This window comes from Narcine bancroftii, chromosome 4, assembly GCF_036971445.1.
Source record: "Narcine bancroftii isolate sNarBan1 chromosome 4, sNarBan1.hap1, whole genome shotgun sequence".
NCBI classification, from domain to species: Eukaryota; Metazoa; Chordata; class Chondrichthyes; order Torpediniformes; family Narcinidae; genus Narcine; species Narcine bancroftii.
In genome coordinates, this window is record NC_091472.1 from 17,490,700 (window position 1) to 17,507,542 (window position 16,843).

The 16,843-nt window shown below is 41.3% G+C and overlaps 1 protein-coding gene across 6 annotated transcripts in view; it reads left to right on the forward strand.

The window, feature by feature from the left end:
• kif26ba (kinesin family member 26Ba) overlaps positions 1-16,843 on the forward strand; it is a 389,427-nt gene that overhangs the window by 266,046 nt on the left and 106,538 nt on the right. For all 6 annotated transcript variants that reach the window (XR_011355560.1, XR_011355561.1, XR_011355562.1 and 3 more), the window contains 2 exons: positions 739-945; positions 4,101-4,194. Coding sequence is in view for 2 of the 6 variants with exons in the window: in XM_069930858.1 (XP_069786959.1) it covers positions 739-945; positions 4,101-4,194 (301 nt within the window). In the remaining 4 variants the exon portion in view is untranslated. The remainder of the gene's footprint in view (positions 1-738; positions 946-4,100; positions 4,195-16,843) is intronic.

Consider the following 16,843-nt stretch of genomic DNA (forward strand, 5'->3'; position numbering starts at 1 on the left):
CAGTTTTTAACCTATTCAGTTCATTTCTTGGCTCAGTCTCTGAAGTGAATTGTGACCAAAGTTTCCTCAAATGTTTGCCATTTAATTTGATGTCACTTCCTGGATCTGTTTCCTGCAGGCATTTCTTCCCTGCTGAATTTTCTCTTCCTTTCCATTTCCATTTTCCCTCAGCTGAAATAAAGTTTTTGGATTTAGTGGAAGCTCTTGTGTGGAACCTGCAGCGGCCAATTTGTTCATTGCCAAATTTCGTCCAATGGTCAATTAGAAATACATTTGTTGGCTCCTGCTGGCAACGGCAGGCTTCAGCTTGTCCGCCATGGTGTCCACTGCTGTGAAACTGGCCCAAGGGCGAGGGAGAGGAGGGAAAACTGTTCCATTCAGGGTCATGAGGGAGAGGAATCATGAAATTCTGGAATTCTGATCTGGTGAAAAGGATGAAGATGGAGGCTGAATTTCCTTCCACTGAGTACTTGTGGATGTGGTGAGGGGTTTCATTGATGTCTCTACTGCTGGTCTTGCAGAATAAATACTCTGGTGGAAATATGCCCTCGCTTGTTCGCAATAAAGATAATGGATGTAAACTTTGGAAGTGGGCCCAGTGTGCCAGGGAAGCTCACGTTGTTCACACCTCAGATGGGAATTCCTGAACAAGATGGTTCATTTAGTGAGGTATGCAAAGTGTCGCTTCTCCATCAGGTGTTCAGCATGTTACAGGGCGTCCTGTTCCTTTCCCCACAGGTGAAGGTCATGCTGCGCATCTGTCCTGCCTCGGTGGGGGACTCATCTGAATCGAGCTGCTTCTTTAAAGTGGACCCTCGGAAGAAGCAGATTACTCTGTATGATCCGCCGGTAAACGGGCTGCACAACTCTTCTCAGAAGAGAGGCGGCCTGGTGCCGCCAAAGATGTTTGCTTTTGATGCCGTCTTCCCCCAGGACTCTTCCCAGGTCAGTGGCTTCGCAGTGTCCGTGTGTTTCAGCCAGCACGGTGAAAGTAGCACTGAGCCCGCGGCACCATTTATATTCCCGGCACCATCAGCTCTTGCATCCTTCTGCCACTGGGTCATGTGGGGCTGGTGGTGTAATGCATTAAGGACACACACCACATAGCTTATTCACTGAAATAGGAAGGGGATTACTGAAGCTTGTACTGTGTTCCCTATCCCTGGTGGACTAGCTGGCTCACAACTCCTGGGTTTAATTCTGACCTCTGGCAATATCGATGTAGAATTACAAGTTCTCCCTGTGGCCATGTGGATTTTCCCCAGGTACTCCAGTTTCCTCCCACACCCCGTAGAGGTGCAGATTGGTAGGCTAAATGGCTGGAGTATTTTGCCCTCTGAGCGTAGGTGAGTAGCAGGAGGATCAGGGAATGGATGGGCATGTGAGAGAGACTATGTTACAGAAAGATAAGTGGAGGAATGGGGTGAGTATACTTTGGGAGCCAACATAGACCCAGTGGGCCAAATAGCCTCCTTAGTGTTGTAAGGAAAGAAAAATAGAAAAATCACTATCCTTTTCCATCAGCCTTGACACTTTATATGAACTCCCTGTGAGAGATGGGGGGGGGGGGGGGGTTTGGTGTGTTGTGTGTGTGTGTGTGTGTGTGTGTGTGTGTGTGTGTGTGTGTGTGTGTGTGTGTGTGTGTGTGTGTGTGTGTGTGTGTGTGTGTGTGTGTATACACAAGGCATGGGATCTATGCAACCTTGGCTGGGTGCATTCAGAAATTACTTGCCTGTTGAAAGCAGAGGGTAGTAGTAGATGGAACGTGTTCTGCCTGGAGGTCAGTGACGAATTTTCATAGAGATCTATTCTGGGATCTCTGCTATTTGAGATTTTTATAAATGAACTGGAAGGGTGGATCAGTAAGTTTGTAGATGACACCAAGGTTGGAGGTGTTGGGAATAGTGTAGAATGTTTGTGTAGGTTACAACAGGATACAGACAGGATGCAGAGTTAGGCAGAGAGATGGCAATTGGAGTTCAATCCAGATAAGTATCAAAAGATGCTTTTTGGAAGGCCAAGCTTGAAGGAAGAGACATAGTTAATGGTAGGATACTTGTCTGAGAAAGAACAGAAGGTCCTTGGGGTCCAAATCCAAAGATCTCTCAAAGTTGAGGTTGATCAGGTAGTTAAGAAGACTTGTAGTACGCTGTCCTTTATTAGTCAGGGGATTGTGTATGAGTCGTGAGGTAATGCTGCAGTTCCATGAAACTCTGGTTAGACCACACGGAGTATTGTAGCCTAGACTAGAGAACATGTCTTATGAGGTAAGGTTAACAGAGCTTGAGCTTTTCTCTTTGAAGTGAAGAAGAATGAGAGATGGCTTAATAGAGGTCTACAGGATTAAGAGTGGTGTAGATAGGGTGGACAGGCAGCACATTTTCCTCAGGGTGAGATTAGCAAAAACCAGAAGTCATCCATAAAGATGGGGGGAGGAAAGTTTAGGGGAGATGCCAGGGGTACATTTTTTATACAGACGTAAGTGAGTACCTGGAATGCATGGTAAAGGATGGTGGTGGAGACTGGTACTACAGGGTCATTTAAAAGACTGGATGCAAGAAAAATATAGGGTTATGATTAGATAGGTTTATATAGGTTGGCACAATGTCGAGGATCAAAGGACCAGTACTGTCTTCTAATGTTCTATGGTGTGTGTGTGTGTGTGTGTGTGTGTGTGTGTGTGTGTGTGTGTGTGTGTGTGTGTGTGTGTGTGTGTGTGTGTGTGTGTGTGTGTGTGTGTGTGTGTGTGTGTGTGTGTGCACGTGTTAACGCATGTGTCTGCAAGTGTGTTTGTGCATTTGTGTGGGTAAATGCATGACACATCAAATGTGGTTCTTCATAGAATTACATGAATTTATAGCACAGAAGGCTGTTCAGCCCATCACAACCATATCATCCAAAAGTGGGCTTTAGATGATCCCAATTTCCCAGCTCTTGGTACATCTTCTTTGGCTTGGCTTCGCGGACGAAGATTTATGGAGGGGGTAACCCTGCATTAAAGCTCACATTCAGTGGTTCTCCTCCTACCTTCCTTTTAGCTGCATTTTCCATACCCACTCCCCCCCCCCCCCATATCTTGCTGAGTGAACTAATTGTTTCTTATTTCTGCTTTTCTGCTCCAATTCTTCGACAAGAAGATCAATGGCTCCAGACAATTGACCTCTCTGTGAAGGAAAACAGTTCCTTCTTGTTCACACTGCTTAGACATCTCCACATCTTGTACACTACAATTAGATCCGCCTTGAGTGTTTCAAATGAAACAACCACAGCCCAGCCAGTCTCTCACTCTCCCTACAATTCACCAGTTTTGGCAACACATAAACAGAAAAAGCTGGCAACTCTCAGTAAGTCTGGAAGCCACTGTCGACAGAGAATTAGAGAAATGAAAGGCTTCTTCTTGAAACTCTCTCCTCCCCTTCTCTCTCTCCTTCCCTCACGGCTACCTCATTCCATCTTTCACTCCGTCCCACACTCACTCACTCCTTCCTTCTCCCTCTCCCTCCCTTCCTCCCTCTCTCTTTTGTTCTCCTCTCCCACCCTCCCTCTTTCTCCTCTTCCTCTCCCACCTTCTCTCCTTCCCCTGCCATCCCTCCCTCCCCCCTGCCATCCCCTGCCCCTCCCCTCTCCTTCTCTTTCCCACCCTTCCTCTCCATGGAGAGATGCTTCCTGAGCTGTTGAGCATTTCTGTCACATGCTTTGGTTTTTTTTTGAGGTAGGGGTGTAGTTTTAAGGTTATAAGTTTGTCACTGCAAATGCAGGAAATATGCACTGAATTTGTGAAACAAACTTTGAAAGAGGTCAGGGCAGAGGTGTACAAAGTAAGAAGGTGGGAGAATAGGAAGATGAGGATGAGTAAGGTGGCAATAGAATTCAGAAAGTCCAGGAAATTCTGGATTTATTTGAAACCTATCAAACATTCTGGGCCAAACCCAGCTACCTGCAGCCTAAAATGATACTTAATTCCTGTAGTCTGAACTCAGCAAGTGAGCATACACAAGGTTGAACGGTCTCTGAAATGTCAGCCAAGGGCCAGGTTTACATCCAGCAGTTTGTCTGGCTCCAGTGTGACTCGTTGTAACTCCTCTCTCTTTCCACCGCAGGCCGAAGTTTGCGCAGGCACCGTCGCAGAGGTGATCCAGTCTGTGGTGAACGGGGCAGATGGCTGCGTTTTCTGCTTTGGCCACACCAAACTAGGTTGGTGTCAGCTCCCGGTAGAGTCAATGTACAAACAATCTGCCATGTACAACAGGGTAGATTAAACCCCATCAACAACAGCACACCTAAGCCCACCCACTCCTTGACTGAGGGCATGATGGACCTTATTAATGATATTTACAAAGTTCATCATTCTAATCAGCATGATTCACAGACAGCTCAGTAATGGCTTGGGGCTAATTGACAATTTCAGGGACAGTGGCCATTGATTTAATCAGTTCTTCTTGATATTGAGTGAAGGGAAAAATATTATCCAGTGCACCTAGACAACTTATTTCCAAATAATACACCTATCTTTGAAGTCCTCCTGAGCTGAGTGAAGAGGTGGGGGTCACAGGTTAGGGGTTACTCTTCCCAGGCACTGCTCTGGATTGTCAACGGTGAAGTCACTGAAGTGAGACTTGAACCCACAACCACCTGACTTGAACGCAAGGCAGAAGAAAGCGCATTTTCTTTGTACCCATTCAATGGGGTACACCTAGGCCATCTTCAGTCAAACACTTATATGGGCTGTCCCACTTGCCCAGGATATCCCTTTCAAGGACAACGCACGAAAGTACTAGAGGAAGTCAGCGGTACCCATGGAAAGCAGCGGGCTGTCGGCGTTTCAGCCCTGAACCCTACATCAGGAATAAACAGCAACACTCCCGATGAAGGGCTCAGGTTCAGAAACCTCGACTGCTGTTACTTTCTGTGGATGCTGTGTGACCTGCTGAGCTCCCCCAGCACGTTTGTGTATTTTACTGCAGACTTCTTGTTTATCACCTTGTCCCATTCATCAGATGATTCCTTGGACATTGTTACTGGCATTCTTTACCGGGACCACCTTGGTCAATGTGGCACCATAATGGCCTAACTTGTAGATCACTTGAATTCTTTTAACAGGAACGTTTGCTTCTGGGAAGAAAACTTGAGAGAAAAGATTTTACCCCTCAGATTTCCTTTCTCTATCTGAATGGTGTCGGGTGTAACTGGACAACCTAATGGCCATGTAACCATGATTAATAATGAGTATTAGTCCTGCACCGAAGAGAGTGCATCCACACCTTGAAACTAGTTATACTTTTGTCACCCAGTATACGCACAATTCAAAAATACACTCACTTGTTTCTTTCAGCACAAAATGGAGTCGACTTTCTTTATTCTCTTCAGACACGACACTGAATTCTTCACTGAACACCACCCAGCCAAACCCCTCTGACCTTCTCATTGGCTTACTGCCACACGAGTGATCCTGACACTCTCACTCTCGTCCTGCGACTAAGAGTCATCACCTGTATACTGATGTTTAGCACACTCAGGTCTGTACACTCTATTACTCCTACATGTCACTTACATCATCAATGATGGCCAGCACAGCTCCCGATAAAGGTAAGTACACGACTGCAACAGCCCAACCCCCTCCCCAGCCTCTGAGCCATGCAAGAAGGCGACTAATGGGAACTGTTCTGCTATGTAATGGTCTGGAGGGCTGACAGTCTGGTCTGATCTTGTACAATGCTGCAAGGCAGACGATGCACGGTCCGACTGGCAAGGGTGCGACTGGTCCTCTAACTCTGGCTCCGACCCAGAACATGGACCATCGATATACACTGGCTTCAACCTGTTGATGGAAACTGTGACAGCTTTTCCATTCCTGTCGATCACAAAAGTCTTCAAGTAGGGCCATAAAACTTGTAAACGGACCAATGTAAATGGGCTGAAGTGGTTGGCGAACAGCATCGTACTGAAGGAAGGCGTAAGGACAGCATTGTAAATCATTTGGCACATACACTGCAGGTGATGCCTGCCGAGTAGGAGTAGGTTGGAATAATCTCATGTTTTCCCGAAGACGATCAGCATAAATCTCTGGACCATAAACCATTGTCCCTGGACTCAATTCACAATCTCACTGGGCAAGGTTAGCTTAATGCCATATATTATCTTTGCCTCTGAACATCCAAATTCCGCCTTTACAGCAGTACATACGCCAAGGAGAGCCATAGGCAAACGTTTGCTCTACGTAGATGCCTCACCACCTGCTGACAATGCTGTTTTCAATTGGTGATAGAAATGTTCAACGAGGCCATTGGCTTGTGGATGCCATAGTGCAAATAAGGGTAGTGCCCAAAAGATCAGTGAGAGCTCGGAACAAAGCCAACACGAACTGATAGCGATCGTCTCTGCAGAGATGTCAGTGACAGGAATGGCCTCCTGCCACCTGGTTTTCTGGTCCTCACATGTGAGCAGATAAGTATATCCTCGAGATGACAGAAGTGGGCCTACCAAGTCCAGGTGCATGTGATGGAAACAGGAATCTGGAACAACAAAATCCCCCAGCTTGGATTTTCTGTGTCTGGCGACTTCAGAGAGTTGACCCGACAAGCAAGTCCTTGCCCATAATCCAACATCCCATTTAACACGAGGCCAGGTAAAACGTTCCGTAATCAGTTTAATTGATACTCTTCTACCAGGATGGGATAGAACCATTGAATGCAACAGCACTGAAAACAGTCCATTCACCCCTTCTAGTCTGTGCCAACCATTTTTGGCTAGTCCCATTGACCTGCTCCCATTCCATAACCCTCCAGACCTCTCTCATCCATGTATCTATCCAATTTATTATTAAAACTTAAGATCAAGGTGGCATTCACCACATCAGATGGCAGCTCATTCCAAACTCCCACCACTCTCTGAGTGAAAAACTTTCTCCTAATATTTCCCCTAAACCTTTACCCTTTCATCTTAAAACGATGACCTCTCAGATTTATCTTCCCCAATCTAAGTGGAAAAAGTTACTCTTATCCACTCTGCTTATTCCTCTAATAATCTTATAAACCTCTATCAAATCTCACCTCATTCTTCTTTGATCCAAGGAATAAAGTCCTAAATTGTTTAATCTTTCCCTGTAACTCTACTCCTGAAGAGCAGGCACATCCTAGTAAATCTTCTCTGCACTCTTTCAATCTTGTTGATATGCTTCCTTTAGTTAGGCACACAGAATTGCACACAATATTCCAAATTTGGCCTCACCAATGCCTTAAACAACTTCAACATAAAATTCCAACTCCTTTACTCAATACTTTGATTTGTAAAGGCTAAGATGCCAAAAGCTTTCTTTACAACCCTGTCCACCTGCGATGCTATTTTCAGGAAACAATGTATCTGTATTCCCCGATCTCTCTGCTCCTCCGCACTCCTCATTTTCTGTGTATGCCCTACCCTAGTTTCCTTTCCAAAATGGTTCACTTCACACTTGACTGCATTAAACTTCATCATCCATTTTCTGGTCCATTCTCCCAGTTGATCCAGATCCCCCTTCAAGCTTTGAAAATTTTCCTCGCTGTCCACAATGCCTCCTATCTTTGTGACATCAGCAAACTTGCTGATCCAATTTACCACATTATCATCCAGATCATTGATATAGACAACAAACAGCAATGGTCCCAACACAGATCCCTGAGGGACACCATTAGTCACAGGCCTCCAGTCTGAGAAGTAATCATTCACTACCACTCTCTGTTTTCTCCCACACAGCCAATTACGAAACCAGTTTACAACTTCTCCATGGATACCTAGTGTCATAACCTTCTGAACTAACCTCCCATGTAGGACCTCATCAAGACTTTACTAAAGTCCATGATGACAACATCCATAGCTTTTCCTTCATCCACCTTCCTGGTAGCCTCCTCAAAAAACTCTACAAGATTTGTTAAACATGGCCTACCCATACAAAGACATGCTGACAGCCCATATTCAGCCCAAAGCTGTCCAAATACCTTTATATCCTAGAACTCCTTCCGATAATTTACCTACTAACTGGCGTCAGGCTCACTGGCCTATAATTATCTGGTTTACTTTTGGAGCCTCTTTTTTAAACTCACATAGATTATGAAGAGACTCAAAACTCTCCTGCCTCACAGCCACTGCACAAAAGGTCTGGATCTTACTTTTAAAAAAAACTTTATTTAAAATCTTTTAAAAACAACATAAAATCAATAACAACAACAGAATTTTTTTAATACAATATAATAAAACCCCCTCCCCCCCCCCTCAGCCAGTCCCCTCCAGGGGAGCCAAAAAAAATATAAAAGATATACAATATTTTAAGATATTTCCAAACCCATATATTCTAAATAAGATGACCACATTTTAACAAAAAGAGCAATTATCATGTAAATTATGTTATTTTCTCCATATAAATATAAGATCTCAAGAGAGGATACAAATAACCTCCCAAGGATGTTGGGAAACATAGAGACTAATGCAAGGGAGGAACTGAAAGAAATCAGTATCTCTAAGGACATGGTCTTGGGGAAATTGATGGGATTGAAGGCAGATAAATCCCAAGGGCCTGATAATCTACATCCTAGGGTACTTAAGGAAGTGGCCATTCGGATAACAGATGCTTTAAGAATTATTTTCCAGAACTCGATAGACTCAGGATCAGTACCCATGGATTGGAGGGCAGCTAATGTTACCCCACTATTTAAAAAGGGGGGAATTATAGGCCGGTGAGCCTTACATCAGTAGTGGGCAAAATGATGGAATCCATTATTAAGGATGTAATAGCGGAGCATATGACTAGCAGAGAAGGGATCGGACGGAGTCAACATGGATTTACAAAAGGTAAATCGTGCTTGACAAATCTATTGGAATTCTTTGAGATGGTGACAGGTAAAATAGATGGGGGAGAGGCAGTGGATGTGGTCTACCTGGACTTCCAAAAGGCCTTCAATAAGGTCCCGCATAAATGACTGGCTTCCAAAATCAAGGCTCATGGGATTGGGGGCAAAGTATTGATGTGGATTGAGAACTGGCTGGCAGGTAGAAGACAGAGAGTTGGGATAAATGGCTCGTTTTCTGAGTGGCAGGCGGTGACCAGTGGGGTGCCACAGGGATCTGTACTGGGACACCAGCTGTTCACAATTTACATTAATGATCTGGATGAGGGGATTGGATGTAATATCTCCAAATTTGCAGATGACACTAAGCTAGGAGGGGTTGTGTGCACGGAAGAGGGGGTCAGGAAGCTCCAGTGTGATTTGGATAAATTAAGGGACTGGGCAGATACATGGCAAATGCACTACAATGTGGATAAATGTGAGGTTATCCACTTTGGTAATACAAACCGGAGGGCAGATTACTATTTGAATGGCAATAGATTAAGAGATGGGGAAGTGCAGAGAGACCTAGGGGTACTTGTACATCAATCTCTGAAGGTGAACATGGAGGTACAGCAGGCGGTTAAAAAGGCAAATGGTATGTTGGCCTTCATATCAAGAGGGTTTGAGTATAGGAACAAGGATACCTTACTGCAGCTGTACAGGGCCTTGGTGAAACCACACCTGGAGTATCGTGTGCAGTTTTGGTCACCTTATCTAAGGAAGGATGTTCTTGCAATGGAGGGAGCACAGAGGCGATTCACCAGGCTGATACCTGGAATGGCAGGAATGACTTATGAGGAAAGATTGCGCAAATTGGGATTGTACTCGCTGGAGTTTAGAAGATTGAGAGGGGATCTCATAGAGACATATAAAATTCTGGCAGGACTGGACAGAATGGATGCAGATGGGATGTTTCCAAGGATGGGAAAATCCATAATCCGGGGCCATGGTTTGAGGATAATAGGCAAACCATTTAGGACTGAGATGAGGAGGAATTTCTTGACCCAGAGGGTGGTGAATCTGTGGAATTCATTGCCACAGAGGGCAGTAGAGGCAGGTTCATTAAATATATTTAAGAGGGAATTAGATATATTTCTTCAGTATAAGGGTATTAAAGGTTACGGAGAGAAGGCGGGGACGGGGTACTGAACTTTAAGATCAGTCATGATCTCATTGAATGGCGGAGCAGGCTCGAAGGGTCGAATGACCTACTCTTGCTCCTATCTTCTATGTTTCTATTATGCCAAGATACTATATTAATCTCTACATTGTCTTTCCAAGTAATTGCTTTACATTTTTGTGCCACAGATAATGCAAAATGAATAAATGCAATTTGAAACTTATCCAACCCCAAGCCAGTCAACGAAACCATAAAACCCAACAAAAAAATCTCTGGATCTAATGATAATTTAATTTTAATTAGTTTCTCCAAAACCAACCTAACTTTTTCCCTTTTACCCTATCACAAGACCAAATGGCATGCAAAAAAGTTCCAGTACTTAACCCACATCTAAAACAAAGATCCCAGTGACTAAATCCATATTTTTTCAATTTCTCAGGAGTCAAATATAACAAGCAAAAAATTATAATTAACCAAACCATATCTAACATTAGTCAATTTAGTTACCCTTTCATGTCACATAACCTCCCAATCCTCTTGAGGTATAACATAAGTTAAATCGCTTTCCCATTTATTTCTAGATTTCTCCAAATTCAGTTTTTCCAGTTTCCTGTAACAATCGATACATATCTGAAATAAAACCTCTCTTTGGTATAAAGGAAATCAAAGATTCAAATTTCATTAACTGAGGTAAACTCATCTCTTTACCATAATTATCCCTTATTAAAGCTCTAAATTGGTTATACACAAATAAAGAATTTACTGGTATACCAAATTTCTCCCTCAATTGATTAAAAGAAAGAAATTGTCCTTCTTCAAAACAATCCTGAATCACTTTTATACCCTGAAAATACCATATCTTTAGATACCTATTAAACATTGAAAAAGGAATAAGCTGATTTTCATATAATGGAGTTTGAATTGATAATTTACCCTTTGTTCCTATAACATCATTTCTTTTAACCCATATCGTTAACAAATGTTTTAATACCGGCATATCGTTTCCCTGCAATAAATTCCACTTATATATAAACTGATGAACATCAAATTCAGAAATACAGGCGAACTCCACCTTAGCCCAACTAGGAAGGTGACTAATATCCATAATTCTACTAATAAACTTCAACTATGCAGCTTCGTAATAATTTTGAAAGTGAGGCAACTGGAGTCCACCTAATGCATATTCCCATGTCAATTTCTGTAAAGCTACTCGAACTAATTTTCCCCTCCATAAAAATTTCCTCACCACCTTATTCAAATCTTGAAAAAAAAACCTTTGAAAGTAAACATGGTATTGACTGGAATAAATATTGAATGAGGAAAAATATTCATTTTAATACAATTTATTTGACCTATTAATGTTAATGGAAGATCTTTCCATTTAATCAAATACATTTTAATCTTTTTCAATAAAGGTACATAATTTAACTTATATAAAAATTGATAATTTGCATTCACAGTTACCCCTAAATATTTAATTTTATCAGACCATCTTAATTTTATATTTTTACACTCTTTATAATCCCCTTCCAAAATTGGCAATATCTCACTCTTATCCCAATTCACCTTATACCCAGTTAACTCCCCAAATTGAACTAAACATTCTTGTAAATATTTCAAAGACCGTTCTGGATGTGTCAAATAAATCAATACATCATCAGCAAATAAATTAATCTTATATTCATCATCTGCAATTCTTATCCCTTTAACCTTATCATTCTGTCGAATTGCCTGAGCTAAAAGGTTCAATGAACAATGCAAACAAGGCTGGTGACAATGGACAACCTTGACAAGTTGATCACAATAATTTAAATGGCAAAAAAGTTTGACCATTTGTCACCACCCTAGCAACTGGATTTTTATACAATGCCTTAACCCAACCAGTAAAGAAAGGGCCGAAATTAAACTTCTCCAACACCTTAAATAAAAAATTCCATTCAACCAGGTCAAAAGCTTTTTCCGCATCAAACGCAACTACCATTGGTTGGTTGGGATGCTGTCTCGATGGATTAATCAACATTATCAATCTAAGAATATTATCAGACACACTTCTATTCTTAATAAAACCTGTTTGATCTGTATGTACCAACTGAGGTAAATATTTAGCAAGTTTATTTGCCAATACTTTAGCCACTATTTTATAATCCACATTTAATAAAGAAATTGGTCAATATGAAGCTACATTCAACGGATCTCTATCTTTCTTTGGAATCACTGTAATTATTGCACTAGAACAAGATTTCGGTAGTGACTGATCTTCAGTTATTTGTTGCAACACGTCCCTAAATATAGAAGATAAATCTTCATAAAACACTTTATAAAATTCCACTGAAAATCCATCATCACCAGGCGACTTTCTATTCGGCATCTCTTGTATAGCTTCTTTAATCTCAAAATCTATAAACGAAGCTTCCAATTCCTTTACCTCTTCCTCCCCTAAAAACGGTAGATTTAACTTAGATAAGAAGGATTCAATAGAACCATCAACCTGTTTTCCCTCAGAGGTATACAGTTTCTGATAAAATGAATAAAATTGGTCATTCATTTCCCGAGGTTTATAAGTAACTATTGAATTCTTTTTAACAGCATTAATAGTTCTCGATACTGGTTCCATTTTCAGTTGCCAAGCTAATACCTTATGAACCCTCTCACCCAACTCATAATAACGTTGCTTGGATCTTTGAATTAATCGCTCATACTGATATGTTTGTAAAATATTATAACATAATTTCAACTTGGTTAATGCTGCTTGCTTCTGTAACCTTCTGAAGTTCCTTTTCCAACTCAGTAATTTGTTTCTCCAATGCCAAACTTTCCGCCAGATACTGTTATTTTACTTTCGTAGAATAACTAATAATTTGACAGTGCAAATATGCTTTTAAAGCATCCCACATTACAAAATTACTGCTTACTGAATTAGCATTTTCAGCCAAAAATGAAGCAATCTGTTCCTTAACAAAAATAATAAACCCTGGTTTCTTCAATAACATTACATTAAATCTCCACCGGTGAGTTGATTGCAACACTTCAGAACCTAGACAAGAAATAAACAACACAGAATGATCAGATATAACCCTACTCTTATATTTGGTCTGCACTCCTCTAGCCTGCAAATGTGCCGAAATCAAAAACAAATCTATTCTAGAGATTGAATCATGGCTAGATGAGTAAAAAGAAAAGTCGTTTTCTGTCAGATTTATTCTCCTCCAAATTTCAACTAAATTCAAATTTTTCATCAAAGATCCCATTTGTGTTGCCATCTTTGATTTCCTTATACTTTTTAGCGATCTATCCAGTAATGGATCAAAAACAATTAAAATCTCCTCCAATCAAAATATTTTCATTGGCCTGATTTAATGTTAAGAAAGCCACAGATCATCATCCACATTAGGTGCATAAATATTCAACAATGTCCATGGTTCTGCAAAAATTTTACAATTCACCATCAAAACCCTACCAGCAATCTCCATAAATGATTCCAACTCAAACGATAATTTCTTATGAATCAAAATCACTGCACCCCTTGCCTTAGAATTAAAAAAGAAGCAATCACATTTCCAACCCAATCTCTCTTCAATTTTAAATGTTCTTTTTCAGTCAAATGTGTTTCTTGTAAAAAAGCAATATCAACTTTCATTTTTTATATAAGACAATTATTCAATCCCTGTACATAAAATGTTGCAAAATTCAAATTAGATATTTCTTTACCCTAACAATACTATACAATCTTCACATTATTAAAGAATATTCCTCCCCTTGCTAAAAAAAATCCCTTGTAAATAAATAACCCTTCCCCTCTTATATTTAAAAAAACCCAACAAAAAAATCTCAGTCACAAACTACAATAGTGTAGTAACTCCCTAAATATCTGGGTGTGGTTAAACCCACTAGTGGTAGATGATGATCAAAAGCTTCAATGTCATCCACCCCCCCCCCCCCAGTCAGACTATTCCAGAGTACTTAGTCAAACACATTCAACCCAATGATTCCATTCCCAATGACTGTTCCGGATCTTCAATGTCAAGAAGACTCTGTGTCAATTCAACCTTCTTTCCATTCTTCCCATTCCCATTTACCCTCCTTTTAGGTGATGATAATGGTGACCGTCCACTTCCTCGTAAGTCTGGCAATGAATTAGCAAAATTAATGAATCGTGATCATTCTCAAAAAATTGAGACTGAAAATTTTCATAAAAGACTTTCGATACAGCAGGATAACGAAAAGCAAATTTATAACCCTTTCTTCACAGTACTTCTTTAGCTGAATTAAATTCTCTACACCTTTTAATAATTTCTTGACTCAAATCAGCATTAAAAAAACACTCTGTTGCCCTGAACCGTCATTGGAGTCTGATTTTGTCGAGCCTTTTAAACTGAAATCCGCAATATCATTTCTCTATCCTGGTATTTCAAACAATGAATCAAAACTGCACATGGTGGTTGGCCCTGAAAAGGCTTCTTCCTCAATGCTCTATGTGCCCGGTCTAATTCCAGACCATCTGGAAAAAATTCACTACCCAGCACATCAGGAATCCACTTCTTGAAAACTTTTACCGGATCTGAACCTTCAATATCTTCTGGAAGACCTACTATTTTTACATTATTCCTCCGACCTTGATTTTCTAAAGAATCAATCTTCTTCAACAGTTCCTTCTTCTCAATCCTCCAATCCACAAAAAAATCCTCCACCTTTTCCATTTTTTCTCTATTTCTTTACATTCATAAAAAGCTTCTTCAATTTTTAAAAAAATTATCTATTAACATCACTTTTAACCACATTCATATTATTCTTCACAGAAGACATTTCTTCACAAATATTACTCATTTTAATTTTCATTTCCATAAATCCCTGATTTAACAGTGTAGACATCTGTACTGACATTTTTTTCATCTGATGAGCAATCCCTTCCAAAATCATAAATACAGAATCCAGTCCAGGTTCCTTCCGGGTCCTTCCACAGCCCACACTTTATCCAAAAGCTGCTGGATGCGTGGCGCACCGCACATGCCCAGGAGCATCGTCGGCTGCGCAGGCGTGTCCTCTGACATAGCACTGTGCGCCCCTAGACCACCAGTTAATACAGCAGGCTCGCGCAACTGGTGTCTATCTGTTCTAATCCCATTTACCCATGCTTGGTCCATAGCTTTCTTTGCCTCAGTGACACAAGCATTCATCCTGATGAATCTTAAATGTTGTGCAAACGCTGTACAAAAGGAATCTCAGGGTTGTCATGTATGTACTCTGACAATAAATTTGAATTTGACCTTGACTTGCGCATTTTCCCCATTGCCACCACCTAAGGTCGTGGATGCCTCTGCCATAGGAATATTTGCCTATTATACCCACGTCACTCATGATTTTGTACAACCCCATCACTTCCCTTTCAACTTTCGTTGTTCCAAGGAAAATAAATCGAATCTTCCCAGTCTCTCCTCATGTTTGGCAATGTCCTCTGCATTCTGTGCCCACTTTGTCTGGTACAAATCATTGTTGCATCCCTGGCACAGTCTTTTACTGGTACCAGTGATCAACAAAAGAGCATGATGTTGCCTGGATTGGAGGACTTCAGGTCTGGGGAGAGAGATTGGAAAATCTGAAGTAAAAACACCAAATTGCTGGAGAGAACTCGGTAGGTCCATAGGAGGTCGAGATTTATAACCATTGTTTCAGGTCTGAGTACCTTGAAGAAAAGCTCAGGCCCAGAATTTTGGTTATTTTTCTTTCCCTCATGTGGATGCTGTGTGACTGGCTGAGTTCCTCTAGCACCTTTGCATTTTTACAACAATCACAGAGCCTGCAGATTTTCATGTTTCACTCTTCTTGGAAAGATGGAACTGATTTTTCTTGGAGTGGAGGAGGCTGACAGTTGACTGGAGAAGAATACACAATATCGAGCGGCCCAGACAAGATAAGTAGTCAAAACCTTTTACCCAGGCCGGGACTTCCAAAGACAAAAGGGCTTAGATTTAGTGCGAGAGGCTGACATTTTAAAGTGGATCTCATGGAAATGTCTTGTACACAAAGAGTGGTCGATGTCAGAAATGCACTCTCAGGGGAGGATGTGGAATTATATTCACTGTGTTTATTATAATCACTGTGTTGAAGAAACATTTAGACAGACACTTAAGTAGACAAGGCAGAGAGGGTATGGTCCTAGTGCAGGCAAATAGGATTAATGTAGATAGTCAAAACATTCTGTGTGGGCTGAAGGGACTGTTTTGGTGCTGCACAACTGGGACCTTGACCCATGGAGAATATGTGGGATCTTTCCCTCATCTCAACATGCACTTGGACAGTGTGTTTCTGTGGAAGGAGGTCATTGGAGGCTTCTAGAAGGAAAGGTTGTTTTACCCTTCAATAGGAGAGCTCTGCTTCCAACAACATAACTCATTTACAACTCAATGGAGATAATGGAGAACAACATCAAAAGCAGTGAACAAGCCTTAAAAAGCGTTGAAGGGTTGTAAGTTTGCAAAGTACCCACTTGTCCATGGTTTCCCCCAAGCTGTTCTGATCTTAACTCAGACTTGGATGTCTTATTAAAATCAAATGCTGAAGTGCTTCCCTGTAATGATGCATTTTTCTCCAGAACGCCTGTACTCCAACCACCCCAGGAATTTGTGCTCCAACTGTTATGTAAGGGCAGGGCTGAGGCTCTGGAAGGTTGAGAATCACTGCTCTTGACCCAAATATTTTACTTGAGAAAAAATGTAATTGGCCCACTTCCTTTGCAGTTATGAAACTGTGCACATAATGAGTCAATTAGGAACGACTAAAACAGTGGTTTTCAAACTTTTTCTTTTCATCCACATGGATTCTCATGTAGATAGGGTGGTGAAGAAGGCTTTTGGTATGCTGGCCT